The following is a 23,725-nucleotide window of genomic DNA, read 5'->3' as shown; positions in this document are numbered from 1 at the left end:
TCCCTGTGTTAGAATTCACCAGCCATATGTCTGCCCATTTCACCATCCTGTTCATAAGATCCTGAAATCTGTTTTATATTCCTCACTGTTTAATATATTTCTGAGTTATCTGGCATTTTGAAATGATGCCATATAGGTCCTAGTCCAGGATATTATTATACATCAACACAATCAGTGGCTCTAATAGTGAGCCCTGGAGAACACTGCTTTTGAGCTCCCTCCAGTCTGTCCTTCGCTACTCTCTGTTTTTTAGGCTTAGCTGACCTGCACTGACACTGTCATTCTAAGAGATACATTAAATCAACCTGCACTGACACTGTCATTCTATGCCCCCCGGATTTTTAATTTTGTGGTATTTTGGGAAGCATCTTTTGAATATCCACGTAAACAGCAAAAATATTTTTGGTTGCTTTATTTTAGAATGGATATCTAAGGTATAGACAGATTGTAGAAGGAATTTATGCTGATGATCCTCCAAGAAAAGAGATTTTAAGTAAAACGGGAAATAACAGAAACATGGAGAGATAAAGACAGAATGGGTAACACCATTGGATGAATAATTTAGAGGTTCAAACTAATGTTCTAGAAAATTGGGTTCACATCCTCACACAGCAGACGTTTTTGTTGTGAAAACCCACCTCTTTCACTTTCAGGGAAGGACATCTGCTGTGAACTCCCCATGATTCCCCCCAAATTCCACAGCAATGTGATTGACTCTTAACTACCTTCTGAAGTAGCTGAGCAAGCCACTCTGTTCAAGGGCAATTAGGGATGGGTAAAAAAGACTGGCCTTGCTAATGATGCCTACAACTCATGAAGGAAAACAGGGTTGGAAGGGAGAGATCGTCTCATTAATCAAGAGAAATAAAGGGCAGATTTGACAGAGATAAGGTCAACAGGGGGAAATGTTCCACTAGCAAAATATTCTACTTGAAAATTGAAAGGCTTCCACCTGAAATGAGAGACAGGTAAATATTATGGGAAGGGAAAGTGGGTCATGCAGCAATTGCTGTAAGTGTAGGTGGGACAGGTATCTTGAACAAATGAGTAGGCACTATGGAGGGCATTGGATGGTTAGTGCTGTTGGGGTTTAGGTTAGGTGACACAAGTGTGGGGACATATTGCAGGCAATAGAGTGATAGAGCATGAGCTTTAATGGGCGGTTAGAGCAGTATTAGATATAATGAGTGTAAGTATTGTTAAAAAAAAAATTGATGGTACTAACACTGACAAAGTGGAGAAAAACCTTCTAATACAGTATGGGGCATTCTTCCAAATGGCTGTGAATACTGTAACTTGGGTGGAAATCTTGAACCAGTCTGCATGGTCTGACCATGACCTCCACTGTTGATCCTGGGAGAATAGTTACTCCAATCTCTATAGTACCTTGTCCAGGAGGACCTCCAAGTTCCTACCCAAAAAGTGGCATATTGGTATCCCACTGACCACCTGTTCAGGGCCAACATCAGGAGCCATACAGGGCACCTCTGGCTGATTGTGCTTGTCCAGGTACATAATAGACTTTCATAATGTATATTAATGATTTGGAGGTAGGGATCAATGCCAAATTGCCAAATTTGTTGTTGTTATGAAGATCAGGGGATGTCTGTTGATAGGAACATGTAAAGTGGCTTCAAGAGGATTAGGACAGGCTTACTGAGTGGGCAAGAATATGGCAAATAGAATATAGTGTGGAAAAATATGAGTTACTCACTTCAGTAGAGGGGACGGATGTGCAGAGTATTTCTTTAATGGTAAAAGATCAGAATGTGTGGATGTATTAAGAGATCTACATTGATTTGTGAATAAGTTACTGAAAGCTAATATACAGGTACAGCAAGCTATTAGGAAGACTAGTGGAACGTTAGGTTTATTGCACGAGGATCTTGATACAGGAGTAGTGAAATTGTGCTTCAATTTTAAAAGAGCTTAGTCAGACTGCAATTGGAATATTGTATGCAGCTTTGGTCTCCCTACCTCAGGAAGGATATTATTGTCATGGAGAATGCAACAAGGGTTCACTAGATGTGTTCAAAGGATGGCAGGACTGTCCCATGAAGAGTGCTTGGGCAGATTGGGCCTGTATTCTCTAGAGTTTTGAAGAATGAGAAATGATCTCATTGAATCCTATAAAGGGATAGATAGGGTGGAGGCAGGGAAGTTATTTCCCTGGTGGGAAGTCTAGAACCAGAGGGTATAATTCAACATTAGGGGCATGCCATTTAGTACCACAATGAGGAGAACTTTCTTTTTCTGGTGAATCTTTGGAATTGCGTACTGCATAGAGCTTAGTTAGGAGAAAGTGAGGACTGCAGATGCTGGAGATCAGAGCTTAAAAATGTGTTGCTGGAAAGGCGCAGCAGGTCAGGCAGCATCCAAGGAGCAGGAGAATCAACGTTTCGGGCATAAGCCTGATTCCTGAAGAAGGGCTTATGCCCGAAACGTCGATTCTCCTGTTCCTTGGATGCTGCCTGACTTGCTGCACTTTTCCAGCAACACATTTTTCAGCATAGAGCTATAGCATCCCAATCTTTGAGTATATTTAAAGTAGAGGTTGATTAATGTTTTTATTATCAATGACATAAAGAGTTATGGGGACAATAAGAATAACAGTCATTCAAGTTTTTAAATAACCATGATCATATTTAACAATAGTCCAGACTTGATGAGCTGAATAGATTATTCCTGTTCCTGCATTCCTGCAAGTTACCTGATCATACGATGACAAGTTTTAAGTGCCCAAGATGATAGCTTTGACTGGGAAGGATGCATGCAAAAACTTTACAATACCTGCAGTATTCACTACTGCTGACTGCATCAAAGATAACAACTAACTATTGTGGTCTCCGATTAAAACTTTATATGCCAAGGGCACCCAATTAACTCAAATATATATACTTTTATTTTTCTTTGTTCTGGATACACTCCTCTTTTAACCTTGTGTGTGTGTGTTTGTGAATGTGAATGTGACCAGTTGGCAACCAGCAACCTAAGTCTTTTTTCTATCTGCCTTCCAATCAATGTAGCTCCAATTGTCAGTGCTTACTGAACTAGGACAAAAGTCAGCACAGCACATAGAACAGAATGAGTTGAGGTGGAAACAAGACTGGGTAGGCAGGAGTGGGATAATTAATCTCTTGACAATCAGCCAATGAACATTTGACCAATAACACAGTCACACAGACTTAGGGATGTCAACATTATGGAAGCTGTTTCAGAGTTCCCATCACTAGTGTTCTCAGTTTCAGTTCAAGGCCTAGTTCTAGTCAAGTGTTGGGTTCAGGGAAGTTCTGAGACACTGTCTATTTCGGGTAATTTCATTCCATCAGCACACATAGTTCTTCTAATTGACAGTGACTCCTGTAGACTGAAATGAGCCCATTAACTAAGTGAAATGATTGGTTCAAGCTGGGCTCCCCTTCAGAAAGGTAAATATTAATGAGTCGCGTTGCCAAGGCACCAATTCAAGCATGGGCATTGAAATTAATTATATTCCCTTTGACCTCCCAAGAACATAACAAGAAAGCTGGTAAAATAAACAAGCATAGACTTTTATGCAGTTGCTTCAGCAAGTCTTTAACTGTTACTTTACGTGTGAATAATATATTAATGGAGAGTAAATATACCTTTGACAAAGAACATTAGATCGAGGAGCAGGAATAGAGGTCATTTTGCCCCTCCGAGCCTGCCATGATTGATTTTATTGTGACCTCTTCTTCCCAGGCTCACGCCGAGAAAATTTATTTTTCAATGACTCAGCCTCTCTGGGGAAAAGATTTCCACAGGTCAACAAAACGCAGAATTAAAAAATCAAATTTCTGTGTTAGATCATCAATGCCTTATTTTTTAACTGTGTCCTCTATTTCTAGGCTCTCCTGCAAGGGGAAGCATCCTTTCAGCATCCACTCTGTTAATTTTCCTCAGGAAGTCTTTCAGTATCTTTCAGTAAGATCACCTCTTGTTCTCCTAAACTAAAATGGATATGGGGTCAGCCATTCCTCATAAGGCAATCCCTCATCCCAAGAATCAGTTGAGTCAACGTCTTCTGCACTGCCTCCAACAAGAGAAGGAAATGATTCAGGATAGAAATTAGCAGATGGAGCAGGCCGTTGGCCCTTTGAGCCTATCCCATAATTCAAGCTGACCATTGCTGGTTCTCTATCTCATTGTCATATTCCCACTTTCTAGCCATATTCCTTGATGTTTTTATAATTTAAAATGTACCCATTGTTTTCCAAAATATATTCACTGACTTGGTCTCCACAGTCTTCAGTACAGAATTTCACAGATTCACGACCTTTTGAGAGAAGAAATCTTTCTTCATCTCAGTCCTAAATGGTCTATCCCATATTCTGAGAATGTGAAATCTGGTTTTAGACTCCCCAACCAGGGAAAACATCCTTCCTCCATCTTGTCTGTGCAGTCCTTTTAGAATTTTATATGTTTCAGTCAGATTCTCTGTCATTCTTCTAAACTCTAGTGAATACAAGCCCAGTCAAACCAATCTGACCTCATAGGAAATTGCTGCTACCCCAGGATCAGCCCAGGGAACCTCTGCTGCATTCCCTCCATGGCAAGAATGTCCTTTGATAGGGAGAACAAAAACTGCAGGTGCGGTCTTACCAACTGCAGTCTAAGTGCACTTATTAGTGCAGTAAGACATCCTGACATCTGAAAGCTAATCCACTTGCAATGAATGCCAAAATACCATTTGCTTTCCTAATAATTTGTTGCACCTGTCTGCCTGTTTTCATTGACTGGTGTAGAAGAATGCCAGATCCTTTTATGTATCCATATTTAAATAAAACGCTACCTTTCTGTTTTTCATTCCAAAGTGTATAACTTCACATTTAATCATATTGTACATCATCAGGCACATATTTACCCACTTGCTCAACTTGTCTAATTTTGAAGCCTTGTATCCTTTTCATGACTCTTAACCCTGTCTAGTTTTGTGTTATGAACAAATTTGGAAATATTGTATTTTGGTCATTTATTTATATCATGAAAAACTAGGGTCCAGGCACTGATGTACCACAAGTCACTGCTTGGCACCCATAAAAGATTATGTTATTCCCAGTCTCTGTTTCCTGTCTGTCAACCAATTCTCAAACCATGTAATATATTACACCCAATCCTATGTGTATTGCATTTATATAGCACCTTACACAACTTCGGGACATTCCAAAGTGCTTTGCAGTCACTGAAATATTTCAGAAGAGTAGTCATAGTTGAAAAGTAGGAAAATGCAGCAGCAAATTCGTGCAGATCAACAAGCTCCATCAAACAGCAATGTAATAATAAACAGATAATCTGTTGGTTCTTCATTGAATCATGTCAAAAGATATTTTATGCCCATCTGAGAGAGCAGGCACTGCCTCTCTTCAAAGACGGATCCAAAAATGACACCTCTATAGCACTCCTTCAATGCTACCACCAGCAAAAAGAAAAGGTTGTAGCTGGATATTTTCTACGTTCCCTTAGCTTTGTTTTACATCGTCCAGTCTGATAGATTTTAAAACCCCACTCTACAATGGTTCACATGCACTCTCAGTGCTAATATTCTGAAGGGTCAAACACTAGATGAATGTTCTATTTTTGCAGGTGGATCCTGATGTATGACCACCTGGAGAATCTAGAAGTTTACTTAGTGTGGGGCAATCTGTTATACAAGTCTCCCTAATCCACTTACTGACTCTGTTCCAGAATATAATAGGCCATATATGATGGGGTGTAATTAAACTGAAACCTCAGAGCAAATTCAGAACTCTGTTGGAACCTGTACTCAACTCAATGCAATCATCTATTTAATTCATTAGTCTACCAATCCACGTTCATTTTGAGAGTGACTTACTGTTGTGTTGGAAGCACTGAATTTTCTGTCACCAACTTAGCTTAACTCATCAATCCATGGGCCTCAAATTGACTTAGCAATGAATTAGAAGAGACATCATCTACTCTCCAAAGTCCTGGGGTACTGGGACAATTCTCTGGGTGCTGATTACACGATCATGGATCTTAAGCAATCTTGAAACACTGAAAAGAGTTTTGTAATTCTTACGTAGATCATCTTAAGTATCTCCTTAAGGCTGTGGCCACCAAAGACAACATTACCTGCAATGCTTTCATCTGGCTTTCAGTGTAATTTGCACTCATGGGTGTTAGCAAACATTTGTCAACCATATACTACTCCTGACATCATAGCTAAAAGAGTGCCACCAGCGCTCTCTTGCTTGTTCCGATTTCTTACATGATTACAATGTCATTGTGATTGGAGGAGACACATGATTCAACCAGGTAAAAACAATGACTGCAGATGCTGGAAACCAGATTTTGGATTAGAGTGGTGCTGGAAAAGCACAGCAGTTCAGGCAGCATCCGAGGAGCAGGAAAATCGACGGAAGGGCTTTTGCCCGAAACTCTAAGCCAGAACATGATTCAACTGACAATGTAGCAGGTCGGAGAAGGCTACAAAAGAGCCTCTTCGTTGGGATCCTCTTCGTCACAACCACAACTTTCCTACCCAACTTCATTGCCAATTAAGATAAGACTCATTGAACACACAGAGGGCAGTCATGTTCTTTGAATTATATTCCACTTGCAAATATTTCACGTCACATTGGTTTCCACATTGTGTGCACCATTGTTATTTGTTGAAACTACCTTAATCAGATAGCTAAATGCACTAACCTGGTTAACAGACATTGATGGTTAAGTGGAAGAAATAATTTTTTTTGTCCTCTGTTTATTGAATGTTCACGTTAGTGTCCAGCATTGTATATCCTTCCAGTTAAGTCTGTGGCTGCTTCTGTTGCATTAATTTATCTAACCTTCAGTGCATTTTATTCTTATTTCTGGACCAATGAGGCAAACATGATTTACTTGGATCACCTGTACCTTCATCAAAAGATGTAATTTCTCAATGGCCTCAACTCGCCCATCTCTGTAATCTCCTCCAGCCTGACAATACATTCAAAATATCTGCTCTTGTCTCTCTGACCTCTTGCACATCCCCAGTATTAATTGTTCTATCACTGGAGTTATGACTTCAGTTACTGAGGTCTTCAGCACTAAAGTTGTCTCCCTATCACTGTCTGCCTCTCGACATTTCTCTATGCTTTCTCTTCTCCTGAAAGCATGACCTCTGTCATAACATTTGCCTAATGGCTGGCTGTCAAATTGTTTTTGATAATACCTCTTGTGAAACACCCTGGGACTTTTGGTTAAGTTATAGTTGTTTTATAAATGCGAGTCACTGTTGTGAGATGTGATAAATCTTTTATTATGAAAACTCTTGAAAACCTCTTGGGTTAATAATGTATCTTGAATCTTACCTGTTGGATTTGTTTGTTTGACAATTAACTGCCTCTCAGCAGCATGACATTTCTAACAACTGAATGGCACGGTGGCACAGTGGTTAGCACAGCGCCAGAGACCTGGGTTCAATTCCCACCTCAGGTGACTGACTGTGTGGAGTTTGCACATTCTCCCTGTGTCTGCATGGGTTTCCTCCCACAGTCCAAAAATGTGCAGGATAGGTGAATTGGCCATGCTAAATTGCCCGTAGTATTAGGTGAAGGGGTAAATATAGGGGAATGGGTCTGGGTGAGTTGTGCTTTGGCGGGTTGGCGTAGACATGTTGGGCCAAAGGGTCTGTTTCCACACTGTAAGTAATCTAATCTGAACACAATCTCAAATAAAGAACATTGGCTTCTCCTTTAGGCTGCCGGACACAGATACATTTTATGTGATGATAAGTGTACATTTACTACCAATCTATCTACCTACACTTTGCTTTTGAGTGCACTGACTCCTGCTCCCCTCAGTAAGCTAAGTCATCCAGGGTTCAATTAGTTGTATTATTTGAATTTATAGCCTCAATAAAAAGCAAATCTATGGATTTGATTACACTGGCGATGAGAACAGGAAGCGATGCTGATGAAACAGAAAATGTACCTGATGTATGGAGACATGAAATGGGAAAATGCAACCCAGTCCATTGAGTTAACCTCCTTCACAGGCATATCAAGGACTTCATTGATAAATCAGTTAAGGGAAAGACAGAAATACTCCCAACAAATAAAATTCCTGAATATTTATCCATCTTTGTCACAACTGCTGTTGCTACTTGGCCTGATGCCTCCCACAGACACCATTCCCGCGGTGTGCCTAAAAAATAGTTCATGCTCGACTTTGCAGCAAACCCATAAGTGACGGTCTCGATTAACAGGATACAGTCATCAAGTGAAAAAGATGCTTTGTCTAGGATGTAAATGTACAATACAGTATATGAATGCCAGTGCTACTGGAGTGATGTTGGCTTTATGTTTCAACCATTTGTAGACAATATCACATTATACATTCTATTGATCTTTTGCAATAGGCAACATGCTACTATGCTCAACCAGTCTGAGATTGTAGAACTGTGTCTAGCACATGGTTTTGACTCAGCTATTGGATGACATCTACTAAATAGCAAGATACTGATAATAATTACCCCAGAAATTAATTTCGGGTTATCGGGGGCATTAGCAGGGGAGGCAATAGGCTGGTGGTATTATCACTAGACTATTAATCCAAAAATCCAAAGCCTACCTGCGGAACGTTTCAGAGAACACCTCTGGGACACCCGGACCAACCAACCTAACCACCCCATGGATCAACACTTCAACTCCCCCTCCCACTCCACCAAGGACATGCAGGTCCTTGGACTCCTCCATCACCAGACCATAGCAATACGACGGTTGGAGGATGACGCCTCATCTTCCGCCAAGGAACCCTCCAACCACAACGGATGAACTCAGATTTCTCCAGTTTCCTAATTTCCCCTCCCCCACCTTGTCTCAGTCAAATCTCTCGAACTCAGCACCACCTTCCTAACCTGCAATCTTCTTCCTGACCTCTCCGCCCCCACCACACTCCGGCCTATCACCCTCACCTTGACCTCCTTCCACCTATCGCATTTCCTACGCCCCTCCCCCAAGTCCCTCCTCCCTACCTTTTATCTTAGCCTGCTGGTCACACTTTCCTCATTCCTGAAGAAAGGCTTATGCCCGAAACGTCAATTCTCCTGTTCCTTGGATGCTGCCTGACCTGCTGTGCTTTTCCAGCAACACATTTTCAGCTCTGATCTCCAGCATCTGCAGCCCTCACTTTCTCCTCGAGGCTAGTACAATTGCAACATTTAAAAGGCATTTGGATGGGCATGTGAATAGGAAGGGTTTGGAGGGATATGGATCAGGTGCCGGCAAGTGGGACTAGATTGGGTTGGGATGTCTGGTCGGCGTGGATGGGTTGGACCGAAGGGTCAGTTACCATGCTGTACATCTCTATGACTCTATGACTCTCTGACTCTATGAAATGGCCTGAAAGAGCTATTGATATCACATGAGGAGTTATGTGGAATATGCTGGGAAGTACTAACCTAATTATGCATGATGTAGATATAGGAAAGGCTGTTCTGATTAAGCAACATCCTTATTGTCTTAACCCCCTAAAGTTGGCACAGGTTCAAAAGGACATTGAACACATGTTCCAAAACAACATAATCACAGTGAGTTACAGTACTGGAGCGCACCGATAGTAATGGTGCCAAAACCAGATGGTACCCAATGGTTATGGGTGGACTATCGCAAAGTCAATGCAGTTACAAAGTCTGATTCATATCTGATTCCACATTTTGAAGGCTCTATTGAAAATATGGGACAAGCAACTAAGTTGGATTTGCTCAGAGCATACTGGCAGGTACCTTTGACCAAAAGAGCAAAGGCAGTTTTGGCTTTTGTAACACCGAATGGACTCTCTCAATTTAAAGTCATACCATTTGGTATGAAAAATGCACCAGCCTCAGTTCAGAGACTAACCAATATGGTCATTTCAGGATTACCCAATTATGTAGTTTATATTGATGACCTGGTGATTTTTAGTCACACATGGAAGGAACATTTGCAACATTTATTGGAATTGGTAAATTGACCTTGGGAGGGAGGCTTGGTGATAAACCTGACTGAGAGTGAATTTGCCACAGCCCAAGTCACCTTCCTGGCCCAAGTTAATGGACATGAACAAATGACAAAGGAATGTAAAAATGAAGGTTCCTGGGGAATTTCTCATACCATCGACAAAAAGAGCAGGACTATGATTCCTGGGATTGGAAATCAGAAATTCATACCAAAGTTTAGCAATGTTGCTGCTCCACTCACTGAATTACTAAAGCAAGGCAAGAAGTTTCAGTGGACAGCATTTGACAGCCTGAAAGCTGTGTTCACTGTTGCCCCAGTGTTAGCCATGCCTAATTATGCAAAGTCATTCAAGGTGGCTATCGATGCGAGTGATGTGGGTGTTGGTGCTCTGTTCTGACAGGAAGACAACAAGCAGATAGAAAGACCTGTTGGGTATTTCTCCATGAAATTGAACGTTCATCAGCAGAAATATTTGACAGTTGAGAAGGAGACTTTGTATTTTGTGTTGATGTTACAACATTCCATTCATGTTATCGGTAATGTATCTGAGACAATCATATATACTGATCATAACCCATTGATGGTTTTGGAGAAATTTAAGAACAAAAATTCCAGACTGTTTAGCTGGAGCTTGTTAATACAGCCATTTAATTTGAAGGTTGTGCATTTGGTAGAATGAGAAAATGTGATTGCAGATACATTGTCGGTACTTGGATGACAGTGGATGCTTTCAGTGGCAAGAGTGAACAGACTGAAATGGAATGTAATAGTGCATGTTTGTATGTTATTGTCAATGTAATGTATGTGTTGAGGTGTACTAACTGTGTAAGATTAAGGTATTTTTCAAACGAAGCCATCTTTCGATATTGATGGATCTTTTATTTTTAAGAGAGCAAGTGTGATGATGCTGCTCTTTTAATAAGGTTATGCTGTCCTCAGTTTTTTTTTCAAAAGGGTTTGTAAAAGGCAAAGGTTCTGATTTGTCGGGGTTCGGCTACTTTGATTATGGCTAACAGATGCTGCCTAAGGCAACAATCGGGAAAAGTGTTTTTAGGCTTTTTTAAAAGCATGTGTACAATGAAAGGGGAGTGGCCAGCTTGCCCAGTTCAGAGATTTTTCTAGTTCAGTTTAAGTTTTAGCTAGGGAAAAGAGGTTCCATGTTTTAGCCAATGATCCCTAACTGATTCCTTTGCCATCTCTCTAACATCTCTCCTGTAAGAACCTGTGGCTGGATTTACCTTTTTTCCAAGGGGTATGTTTATGGGATGTTATAGGAATTCAGAACAGCTCTTTGTTAAGTTTTGGGGGATTTTGTGTCAGTCGGGTTTTCAATTATTGTTATTCTAAATTCTCTTTCCTTTTGTTTGTGTTTCTTTTGATGATGTGTAAATAAATTCTGTTTATCCTAGGATACATCCCATTAGATCCAGGGGACTTCCCCATTATTCCCATTAATTTCCAAACACTTTTTCTCTAGTGACAGTTATTATGTTTGTTTCCCCTCTTCCTTATGCCCATTGATTATTCAGTAAGTTTGGAATGCAATTAGTGTCTTCTGTGAAGATTTATGCAAAGTATTTATTCAACTGCTGTCCCATTTCTTGGATCTGCAATATTATTTTCTGAGCTTCATTCTCTAAAAAATGCAAAGTGGCTGGAAAAACTGGATTCCACTATGTAAAAATGGGATTGAGCAATGGAATTAACTCTCAGCAAATATCAGAGAGAAAGGTTATCTACATCTCACCCACCTAAGTTTCCAGTCATTAAGTAGGAATTATGGAAATCCATCATCCCCATGCCAACAACATGTATGAAGTCTTCAATAATCTGCATTAACTCTACCGAACCAGGATAGACCTGTGCAAAAAAGAACAAAATGGCACAATTTCACTTGTTCCAAGTTGAGCATACAGATTGCTATATTCCATTTACATTTAATGCAATGACTGCATTAACAGAAACAGAGTTAACTTTGTAAAACAAAAAATCCACTTGTTCTTCATGCAGACCAAGTAATGACTAGGGATGTGAATTAATTGGTGAGGAAATTATTAATATTTATTTTGAGTAAAGTGGTCAATGGCAATTATATGGCCTGAGCAACTCCTCTTTTGTCATTACAGACTGACCTGTTGAGTACTAACCAGGCCATCTCATCTGTTTTTGGTTGATTTAGTGATTATTTTTCAGGCTGTCTTCATCCATTTTATCAATTCATGACTACAGCTAGTGAATTCATAATTCCTGCCAGGATGTGAATGAATGGGTAATTCTCTCATCAATCATGCGTGTTGTGAAGGACAGGGATTGATGTTAAACACAAAATCTATCTGTGGCTATTCTCTACCCACTGCATTATTCGGGAAAAACAATCCAGCATTTTTCAGGATTTTCAATTATGAGTTCCATTTGTTGTAGCTATTAGATACCTCTTTTCAAATGGACCTTGTGGATTATTTGCAGCAGTTCGTATTGACTCCTCTGAAATTGATTCTATTTTCTGAATAAATAAACCATTTTCTGTAGTGTGTAGTTTTAATAGACTATTTGCTACAGTGTGCTGTTTCAATAGACTCTATTTGCCATGTGTTGGTAAGTAGATGGTACTTTTGTTAGTAAGTAGATTTTATTTGCTGTTGCATAAACAATTTTTTTTGGGGGGGGGGGCGGTATGTGGGAGGACTGCCTATCAAGGGATGGTGACAACAGCAGCTAGAGCAATGGCACATGTTGGCCAACTGGCCCTGTTGTATGGCAGGGTGAATATCACAATCTGTACACAATTTCTCAGACTGCAGATTTGAAGACAAGCCCAATGCATTTAATAACTGATGCTTCAGGCAGTTATCTGTCTGTGTATTCAATTTTATCAATTAAAGCTCACCTGACCAGAAATTAAACCTATGCACAAATTTCCATGTGTGGTTCCCCATCTACACTTTGTCTTCAATGATAGATTTCATTTGCACACAGGAACTCCCTCTCTTGATCCCATCTTCACAATCCTCTTTTACACCATTTGTGTCCATTTCTATTGCTTCAGTTAAATGCTTGAGAAGGATTTCATCATTAAAGGTGCTATGTAAATACAAAGTGTGAAGGAATACCTGCTGTGCATCTTCCCACTTGTCCCTGTTTTCTTCTTCAAGAAGGTTACTGATGATTTGAAAGAAATTCTGTAGAGGAATTGGACGAGACATGGAGTAACTGTCAAATAAGTCTAATCTTTGAAAACCAGTACATGCCTCCAAAATCAAAACAATATGCTAATTTTAACCATTAAACATGGTCTTCATCAAAAAGTAAATTCTAATTGATCCCAATTCATCTTTCTAACACATCTTCAGACCTGAGAGCTGGTATATAAATGACAAATTGCAGAGTCCTGAGTTTCAAAGGTAGATCACTCAGTATTTTCACATTTACAAAGTGTGTTTCACTCACTGTGCAATGTGATGAGGTTTGGATAGAAATAGCTTGTTTTCAGGCTTTGACCAGTAATTGATCAACTGCACCAAAGACTTAAGGAACTAAACATTTGGTGTTAGTTGAGATGGACCAGGTGTTGCTGATGGTTGCTCCTTCCTTCTTCATCCCATATGATAAGAATGGGATAATATTTTGGGTGTTTGCCAAAACTTGTAGAGACATAGCAGTGCGCTCAACTTGTTGAGTGCTGAAACATTACAGAGGTACTCTGTGGTGTTGACAAGTTCCAGAATGGAATCTGTGCCAGCTCTCAGCAACCTGGAAGCAACCACTTCAGGCCTGCAGACATATTGCCAATATCTGGAAAGGATTTTAAAGGGATAAGGCTCAAACAATACCCTTCAACAATGTACTATTTTCTGTTGCACCTGAAATGGATAAAAATCTGGTGAATCCTGGCCCTTCTCCAAATTCTAGTTCCTTGCTCCTCTCCAAAGAGGCTTTCTGACACCTTCTCCCTCCCTGGTCATTAGATATTTGGACTCAAGAATTTACATGCAGCAAGATATTTCACATCTCCCTAAACAGGTTGATTAGAAAATATCTCTAATGTGGATCATGGACAGGGGATCAAATAACTGCTGAAACAATTTGTGACTGTTCTCTGCTTTATTTTCATCACTGTAATTTTAGGAGTAAATGTTTTTAAAAGTAGTAAGATCTAAATTAGAAGCTGTCATCATGATGAAGGCCATGATTAAGAGTTAGAGATATTGTGACAAGCGTTGGTGAGTATTAATGTTGAGAAGGCTTTAAAATTAGCTTAATTGATGGTCTTAAGAGGCAAGTTTCCTTTTCTTAGGGACTGGGGCTGGCTGATGCCAACAGTCTTTTGTTTTGACACCAGATGTGTTGAAACAAATGACAAGGGAAAGACTCCACTGAAAGTACCTGGAATGTAAACATTCTCTTTTCCATGCTACACGTAATTTTGCAGTGTGGTGGAGGCAAGTTCAATTGAGGCATTCAAGAGGGAATTGGATGGTTATGTAGATTGTAATGGTATGTAGGGATACTGGGGAAAAGAGAGGTTATTGGCACTAGATAATAGAGCCGGTGCTGGCATGATTGGTGGGATTGCCTCTCTTGCGCCATTATAATTCTGTGATTCTTATTTACAGATCATGTGATTTTCTTTGTGTTCCATGTCACTTGCATTCCCCAGTGAGGTGCACAGGCTAGCCACTTTGTAGGGGTTAATGATTTTCACCCTTTTTGTCATTGCCATTGACATTGGTTCCATGACAGATACTCCTGAAGGTTTCATCACATAGAGAGCTACTATCTCCCACATCTCACCAACTTCCCCTGTTTCCACACTAGTCATGTTCAACCTCACGTCCCGACATTAATTGTTTCCTCATCCAACCATTTGTCTCATCTCTGGGTATTTTTTTATACAGTAGACAGACAAAATCATTCAATTGCCCTTGAACTGAGTAGCTTACTCAGCCATTTCAGTTGGCGGTAAAAAGTAAACCATATCATCATGGGTCTGGAATAACATGTAGACCAGACCAGTAAGAATAGCACTTTTTTTTTTCTCTCAAGGACATTAGGGAATTAGATAGATATTTTTTGACAATGGTTACAGTTAGACTGGCTTTTTTTTTAACTATCAGATTTTTAATCAATTTCAAAACTTCATTATCTGTCATATTGGGATTCAAACCCATCCAGTGATATTTCCACTACATCACCACAGCCCCAATATTTTGAGAAATTATTCTTTCTTTTGATTCACAAAGACTTCAAGTTGGCAAACACTCTGAGGAATTATGAATCACTCCATTGCATTAATTCTGAGCCAGTGAAATCAGACAGGCTCTCCTGTATTTCCAATAACAACATTTCCAAAATAATATCTATTTTCAGCAGATTGTAGTGTTACCTGTACATCATCTGATGAAGGGACGTAACTTGCTCTTTTAAATGTATCAGTGACATTCCGAAGAATTTCAATGCATGCCAATAGATCCCCACCATAGAAGTTTCTTCTCTGTGTTAGATCCAAGAGGGTTTTTGTTACTTGAGACATGCCTTCACCTGCCAGTGTCCTTTGTCCTTTTGCAAGATGCTCCTTGACCTAGAGGCAACACATACATCAAATGCAACAGCAGAAATATTCCATGACCATTCTTTCCTCTTTCCCTTTCACTGAAGGACCAAATGGTTCATTAATGTTTCTGTGATTCTTCCTGTAGTTACTGAGTCACCTCCCTCTCTTACACTTACTGAGTCTCTCTCCTACACTTCTTCCCTGTGACCGTGAGTCTTCCTTAATCTGTTTTGGGTATTTAAGTATGCTGAACATCTTGTTGAACTCAGTTGCATTCTAACCAGGTATCCATGCACAGACAAGCATGGTGAAGTCCTATACAGGAATAGGAATCCTGGCCAGTTGTGCTGTCAATGACTCAAGCTTGCTAAGGCTGATTGCAGAATTGGAAGAGTTGGAGTAGGCCATTCAGCCTCTTGAGTCTGTCTCAGCAATCAATTAGATTCAGTCTGACCAGTATCCTCATTCTGTCTTCCTAAGCATATACAGAATGGTGAAGAACCCAAGCTGGTATGGTAGCATCTGTGGAGTCAGAAATAGAGTTAATATTTCCAGTGTGGTATGACTCTTCTTCATTGGACACAACAATAACTCACTTCTGTCCACACATACTGCCAGACCTGTTGAGTTTTTCCAGCATTCTTTGTGTTTGTTTCAGAATTCCAACATATTCTATCTTCCCTCTTTTGTTCCATAGCTCTTAAATAAAAGTGCAGTTCGAATCATAGAATTTTAAAGTACAGAAAAAAGCCAATCAACCCATCACTCCCAAATCTCCTCTATCTCCATCATCTCCATCATGCCCTTAAATATGTATCCAGCTGTCTTTTGAAACTCCTGATAGAATCAGCCTCCATCATTCTCCCAGGCAGCATATTCCAAATTCTAACTACTGAGTAAACAAGTTTCTCCTCATCTCACTCCGAGCTCGCTTGCTGACAGTCTTGAAGTTGTGACCCCTTGGTACTTACATACTAACCGACAGAAACAGAATATCCTTCTTTACCCTGTCAGAATTGTTCATAATTTTGAACACCTCAATAAAGTCACCTTTTTATCGCTCTCTGTTCCACAGACAACAACCTAATCTCTCCAATCTTTCTTTGTATCTAAAATCTTTCATTCCTGGTATTCCAGTGCATTTCCTTTGAACTGTCTCCAGGGCTTGCCCAGCACTGAACACAACACTCCAAATGTGGTCTGACTAATGATTTGTAGAGATGCAGCAGCACTTCCTTGCTTTTATACACTATGCTGCTATACATAAACACAAAGAGTCCATTAAGCCTTCTTAAAAACTGATTGAACTTGCTTGGCCACCTTTAGAGAATCATGTGCCTGAACCCTGAGGTCCCTCTGCTCCTATATGCCCCTCAAAATTGTACCATTGAGCCTGTTTTGTCTCTCCATGCTTCTTCGACCAAAATGCATTACCTCACATTTCTTTGCATTGAATTTCGTCTGCCAGATATCTACCTATTTGGCCATTTATTCCCTGAAACGATTATGGATGTTGCAGACAATTGAAACTTACAAGACTCCCAAATTCTTACACTGTTGTAAGTTTCAATTTTCTGTAACGTCCACAACTATTTCAGAAAATAAATTTCAGATTCCCACTATCTTCTGTGTGAAGATGTAATCCTTGCCATCAGTTCTGATTATGTTAACTCTACATTTAAAGTTATGTCCCCCATTTCAAGATTTTCTCCTAGGCATGATTGTTGTATGCAGGGTAGTCAGCATTAAATGCGCTGTTCAATGGTTTTACAACCTCAGAACAAGGCCAAAGTGCATGCAAGGTTGGTACCACATAAGGTTAGCCTGCTCAATTTCAAGACAGCCTGTACCTCTGAATGTTGAGGCACATTCTGGATGTATCATCGGTTAAAACACTTTGAAGATAAGCAAAATGGTACATAAGTGACAATTTAGGCTACGCTACATGTTTGAATGCTATGCCAGAGGCAGTGGAGTGGGAGGGTGATGGGTGGATCCAGGTTCTCTTTCCTCATGGAGGTATGAATCCTCCCAGCTTAGGCCAGGGTTGGCAGGGAGAACAGACAGCCATAGCAATCAATGATACCACTCTGCTGTTAAAAAGCTGGATTCAATGCTATAAGAAATTTGAGTACAGGAGTTGGGAGGTCATGTAGCAGCTGTACGGGACATTGGTTAGGCCACTGTTAGAATATTGCATGCAATTCTGGTCTCCTTCCTATTGGAAAGATGTTGTCAAACTTGAAAAGGTTCAGAAAAGATTTACAAGGATTTTGCCAGGGTTGGAGGATTTAAGCTATAGAGAGGGGCTGAACAGGCTGGGGCTGTTTTCCCTGGAGCGTCGGAGGCTGAGGAGTGACCTTATAGAGGTTTACAAAATTATGAGGGGCATGGATAAGGTAAATAGGCAAAGTTTTTTCCCTGGGGTCGGGGAGTCCAGAACTAGAGGGCATAGGTTTAGGGTGAGAGGGGAAAGATATAAAAGAGACCTAAGGGGCAACTTTTTCGCACAGAGGGTGGTACGTGTATGGAATGAGCTGCCAGAGAAAGTGGTGGAGGCTGGTACAATTGCAACGTTTAAGAGACATCTGAATGGGTATATGAATAGGAAGGGTTTGGAGGGATATGGGCCGGGTGCTGGCAGGTGGGACTAGATTGGGTTGGGATATCTGGTTGGCATAGACGGTTTGGATCGACGGGTCTGATTCCGTGCTGTACATCTCTGTGACTCTTTGACTCTAAGTTCAATCATCTCATGTGCGGATCAGATCAGTGAATGCATGCATATCCTAAAAACTCTCACACTGTTGGAATGTGAAGTGATTTTGGAAGGTTGAATTTGAATGCAGATTACAGGGTGAAAGGTAGGATTCTTGGCAGTGTAGAGGAATAGAGGCATCTTGGGGTCCATGTCCATAGATAGGTTGTTAGAAGGCATACGGTGTGTTCACTTTTTTTAGTGGGGGGGATTGAATTTAAGAGCCGTGAGGTTATGCTGCAACTTTATAAAGCCCTCGTTATACCACACTTAGAATATTGCATTCAATTCTGGTTGCCTCATTATAGGAAAGAGGAGATTTACCAGGATGTTGCTTGGACTGGAGGGCGGACTTGTCTTAAGAAGAAAGACTGAAGGAGCTAGGGCATTTCTCATTCGAGCAAAGAAGGATAAGAAGTGACTTGATAGAGGTGTATAAGATGATGAGAAACATTGATAGTATGGACAGCCATAGACTTTTTCCCAGGGCAGAAATGGCTATGATGAAGTGGCATAATTTTAAGGTGATTGGAAGAAGGTTTATGGGACATGTCAGAGGTTGGCTCTTTATACAGAGAGTGGTGGGTGTGTGGAATGCACTGCCAGCAGTGGTAGTAGAGTCAGATACATTAGTGACATTTAAGCGACCCTTGGATAGGCACATGGATGATAGTAAAATGAATGGGATGTAGGTTAGTTTGATCTTAGAATAGGTTAAAAGGTCAGCACAATGTTGAGGGCTGAAGGGCCTGTACTGTGCTGTACCATTCTATGTTCCACACACATCCCACTCAATTGCCAAAAACCTCTGCCAACCAATATTCATAGTTCACCTTCATGTCTTTTACCTCACCTTTATGCACTTCTCATGGCTGAAAGCTGCACATGTTCACATCCTAAGCTTTACACATACAGCCACATATGGAGGCACATGACTGAATCACATTACACCCCACACAGATATACTTCCCTTTCCCGCTCCCTCTCTCTGTGACAGGATGGAACAGTTGGATTTGCTTCTTTGGTTTGGTGAAGACTGAAGGAGACTGAGCTGATATTTAACTAAGGGGTTTAAAATTATGAGCAGTCATATGGGTGGATTAGAAGGAGATGTTTCTGTTTGTCAGGATATGAATAAGAAGGGAGAATGGATTTAGATGAGTGTAATCATTGTTAAATTAAGTAATTGGTAGAAGGATTAAAGTAGAAAAAAGTAGATTTTTTAAAATCCAGATGATAGAATTTACTGACTGAAAGAGTGGAAAAAGCAAAACTTTCTCATCACGTTTAAAAAGAACTTGTATATACACAAACAGGGCTGTGACCCGAAAGGACTACAGACCAGATTTTGGCAGGTGGGATGAAATTGTTTGGACTTCAAGCCTCTTTTTGTTTGCTAGAAACTTCTCTATGACTTATTATTGATGTGATCTCCATATGAAAGGGATGGAAAAACAAATCACAGGAGATAGGATGGTGGGGTGCCTGAAACCCCCTCATGATGGCCAGAAGTAATTTCTGGGCAGGAAGGACCATTTGTCGATCTTTTATTGTTAATTATAATCAAGCTACCACTAAATCATGAAAGGTACTCATTAAATTTTTAATTAATAAAGCAGTTGAAGTTGTAGATAGTGTAGAAGGTTGTCCAAAAGTCACAGAGGGATATTGGTCAGCTGCAGACATGGGCGGAGAAATGGCAGAAAAGTTTAACCCAGGTAAGCGTAAGGTGCTGCACTTTTAGAGATCAAATGTTAAGACAAAATATACAGTTAATGTCAGGATCCTGAACACCACTGATGTACAGATGGATCTTGGGGTCAAAGTCCGTAGCTCCCTGAAAATGGCCACAAGTAGATAGGGTTGTAAAAAATGCATATGGCATGGTTGCCTTTATTGGTCGGGGAATTGAGTACAAAAGTCAGAATGTCATGTTGCAGCATTATAAGACTTTGATTAGGCCACACTTCAGAGTACTGTGTTCAGTTCTATTTACCATATTACAGGAAGGATTTGGAGGTTTGGAGAGGATGTAGAAGAAGGTTGTTGCCTGGACTAGAGGGTATGAAGTATAAGGAGAGGCTAGAGAAACTCACATTGTTTTCTCTGGAGCAGCGGAGGCTGAGGGGTTACTTGATAGAAGTCTATAAAATTATGGGGTGCATAGATAGGGTTGATGGACAGAATCTTTTTCCCAGGATTGAAATGTCTAAAAGTGGGCGGCATACATTTAAGGCGGGAAGGAGAAAATTCATTAGAGATGTGAGGGGCAAGTTTTTTATGAAGAGATTGTTAGGAGTTTGGAATATACTGCCAGGGGTGGTGGTGGAGGCAGATATGACAGGGGCACTTAAGGGACTTTCAGACAAGCACACAAACATGCAAGTGGTGGAGGGATATGGACCAAAGGCAACCAGAAGGGATTAGTTTAATCTGACGTCTTGTTAGGCACAAAATGCTGTGTGTTACTGTTCTATGTTCTAATCACCGCCCAGCCTGGAATAATAAAAAAAGGGAAGGCTAGGGAAAGAGGAACAGATTAAATTAAAACCAAGTTGGAGGGGGAAATAAGGCACCCCATCCCTAATGGTGTCTAATTCTCTCTTTTTGAGAGTTTTTATGGAGATGATTGATCTTGCAATTGCTAATTTAAGCTATTAAGTGGCCAATTAATGACCCCTTATGAGACTCATCCAGCTAAACTGGGGTTAATACGTTAGAGCTTGGGTGTCCTTGGAGAAGGAGCACGCGGTCTCTACCAACACCCTGGAGTTGTTCAGGGAGAGGTGGGCGTCGCAGGGAGTGGAGTGCATTATTTCCCCCTCCAACTCTATTTTGATTTAATCCCTGCCCTCCCCTTCACTGTTTGATCACACAGCATTGCCCTTTGATGTGAAGGGCACTGCTTGTCACAGGCCGCTCGGGTGTTTCCATTCTTCCTGGTGGTGGAAATTTGAATAAAGATTCGTGCATCTTGTGTCTCTCACTGTGTCTCACACCTGCACACACACAACATGGGTGCTGGGGAAAAACTTAAGCACTACCGCAGAAAAAAAAAGAAAAAAAATCCAGCTGGAGGCAGACCTGTTGCTATACAACATTCGTGATAGCTGTATCTTATGGAATCACTGGCCCAGACCATCCAAAATGATGGAGGAATATCCAGGATGACATTGATCACCTTGAGAGTTGCTGTCGGGGAACATTGTATCCAAGCACAAGCAGTGAAAGGAGGATGTTGCTACACCAATGTCCCACCCACCTCTTCCTCAGACCACCACCAGCCCCAAACATAAACGAGCCTGAAGTAGCTGCATCAGTCATCTCTGGATCACCCTAAAAGTGGAAAAGAGTCATCTTTGGCTATGATGGACTGCCAATGATGACCCTGTTGCAGCTTGTTACCTCAGGTATAGTGGCTGAAGGGGGCCCAGGTGGTTGTGGGGTTCCCTCGATCAGTATTACATCTATCTATCTATCTATCGATCTATCTATCGGTCTGTCTGTCTGTCTGTCTGTCTGTCTGTCTGTCTGTCTGTCTGTCTATCTATCTATCTATCTATATCTCTATCTATCTCTAACTCTAACTCTAACTCTAACTCTAACTCTAACTCTAACTCTAACTCTAACTCTAACCCTAACCCTAACCCTAACCCTAACCCTAACCCTAACTCTAACTCTAACTCTCACTCTCACTCTCACTCTCACTCTCACTCTCACTCTCACTCTATCACTCACTCTCACTCTATCACTCACTCTATCTCTCACTCTCTCACTCTCACTCTATCTCTCACTCTCTCACTCTCACTCTATCTCTCACTCTATCACTCACTCTCTCACTCTATCTCACACTCTATCTCACACTCTATCTCACACTCTATCTCACACTCTATCTCACACTCTATCTCACACTCTATCACTCACTCTATCACTCACTCTCACTCTCACTCTCACTCTCACTCTCACTCTCACTCTATCACTCACTCTATCACTCACTCTATCTCTCACTCTCTCACTCTCACTCTATCTCTCACTCTATCTCTCACTCTCTCACTCTCACTCTATCTCACTCTATCTCTCACTCTATCACTCACTCTCTCACTCACTCTCTCACTCACTCACTCACTCTATCACTCACTCTATCACTCACTCTATCACTCACTCTATCACTCACTCTATCACTCACTCTATCTCTCACTCTCACTCTCACTCTCACTCTATCACTCACTCTATCTCTCACTCTCTCACTCACTCTATCACTCACTCTCACTCTCACTCTCACTCTATCACTCACTCTCACTCTCACTCTCACTCTCACTCTCACTCTATCACTCACTCTCACTCTATCTCTCACTCTCACTCTCACTCTATCACTCACTCTATCTCTCACTCTCTCACTCTCACTCTATCTCTCACTCTCTCACTCTCACTCTATCTCTCACTCTCTCACTCTCTCTCACACTCTATCTCACACTCTATCTCACACTCTATCTCACACTCTATCTCACACTCTATCACTCACTCTATCACTCACTCTATCACTCACTCTATCACTCACTCTATCACTCACTCTCACTCTCACTCTCTCACTCACTCTCACTCTATCACTCACTCTCACTCTCACTCTCACTCTCACTCTATCACTCACTCTATCTCTCACTCTCTCACTCTCACTCTATCTCTCACTCTATCACTCATTCTCTCACTCACTCTATCTCTCACTCTATCACTCATTCTCTCACTCACTCTATCTCTCACTCTATCTCTCACTCTCTCACTCACTCTCTCACTCACTCTCTCACTCTATCTCTCACTCTATCTCTCACTCTATCTCTCACTCTATCTCTCACTCTATCTCTCACTCTATCTCTCACTCTCACTCTCACTCTATCACTCACTCTCATTCTATCACTTACTCTCACTCTATCACTCACTCTCACTCTATCACTCACTCTATCTCTCACTCTCTCACTCTCACTCTATCTCTCACTCTATCACTCACTCTATCACTCACTCTCTCACTCACTCTCACTCTATCTCTCACTCTATCTCTCATTCTATCTCTCACTCTATCACTCACTCTATCACTCACTCTATCACTCACTCTATCACTCACTCTATCTCTCACTCTAACTCTCACTCTAACTCTCACTCTCACTCTCACTCTCACTCTCACTCTATCACTCACTCTATCACTCACTCTATCACTCACTCTCACTCTCACTCTCACTCTCACTCTCACTCTATCACTCACTCTATCTCTCACTCTAACTCTCACTCTCACTCTCACTCTATCACTCACTCTATCTCTCACTCTCACTCTCACTCTCACTCTATCACTCACTCTATCACTCACTCTATCACTCACTCTATCACTCACTCTATCACTCACTCTATCTCTCACTCTCACTCTATCACTCACTCTATCACTCACTCTATCACTCACTCTATCAC

General features: G+C 40.9%; 1 protein-coding gene across 15 annotated transcripts in view; it reads right to left on the bottom strand.

Moving 5' to 3' along the window:
• Positions 1-23,725, bottom strand: part of adgrb3 (adhesion G protein-coupled receptor B3) — an 858,467-nt gene that overhangs the window by 404,793 nt on the left and 429,949 nt on the right. For all 15 annotated transcript variants that reach the window (XM_087979341.1, XM_087979352.1, XM_087979359.1 and 12 more), the window contains 3 exons: positions 15,346-15,540; positions 13,073-13,141; positions 11,714-11,822 (listed from right to left, as the gene is read on the bottom strand). In XM_087979341.1, the coding sequence (XP_087835467.1) occupies positions 11,714-11,822; positions 13,073-13,141; positions 15,346-15,540 (373 nt within the window). The remainder of the gene's footprint in view (positions 1-11,713; positions 11,823-13,072; positions 13,142-15,345; positions 15,541-23,725) is intronic.

This window comes from Chiloscyllium plagiosum, unplaced genomic scaffold (assembly GCF_037043375.1).
Source record: "Chiloscyllium plagiosum isolate Xiang-an unplaced genomic scaffold, Cpla_swu_hap1 HiC_scaffold_3, whole genome shotgun sequence".
Lineage (NCBI taxonomy): Eukaryota > Metazoa > Chordata > Chondrichthyes > Orectolobiformes > Hemiscylliidae > Chiloscyllium > Chiloscyllium plagiosum.
Note: the sequence above shows the minus strand (reverse complement) of the source record. Positions and strands in the feature narration are given on the sequence as shown.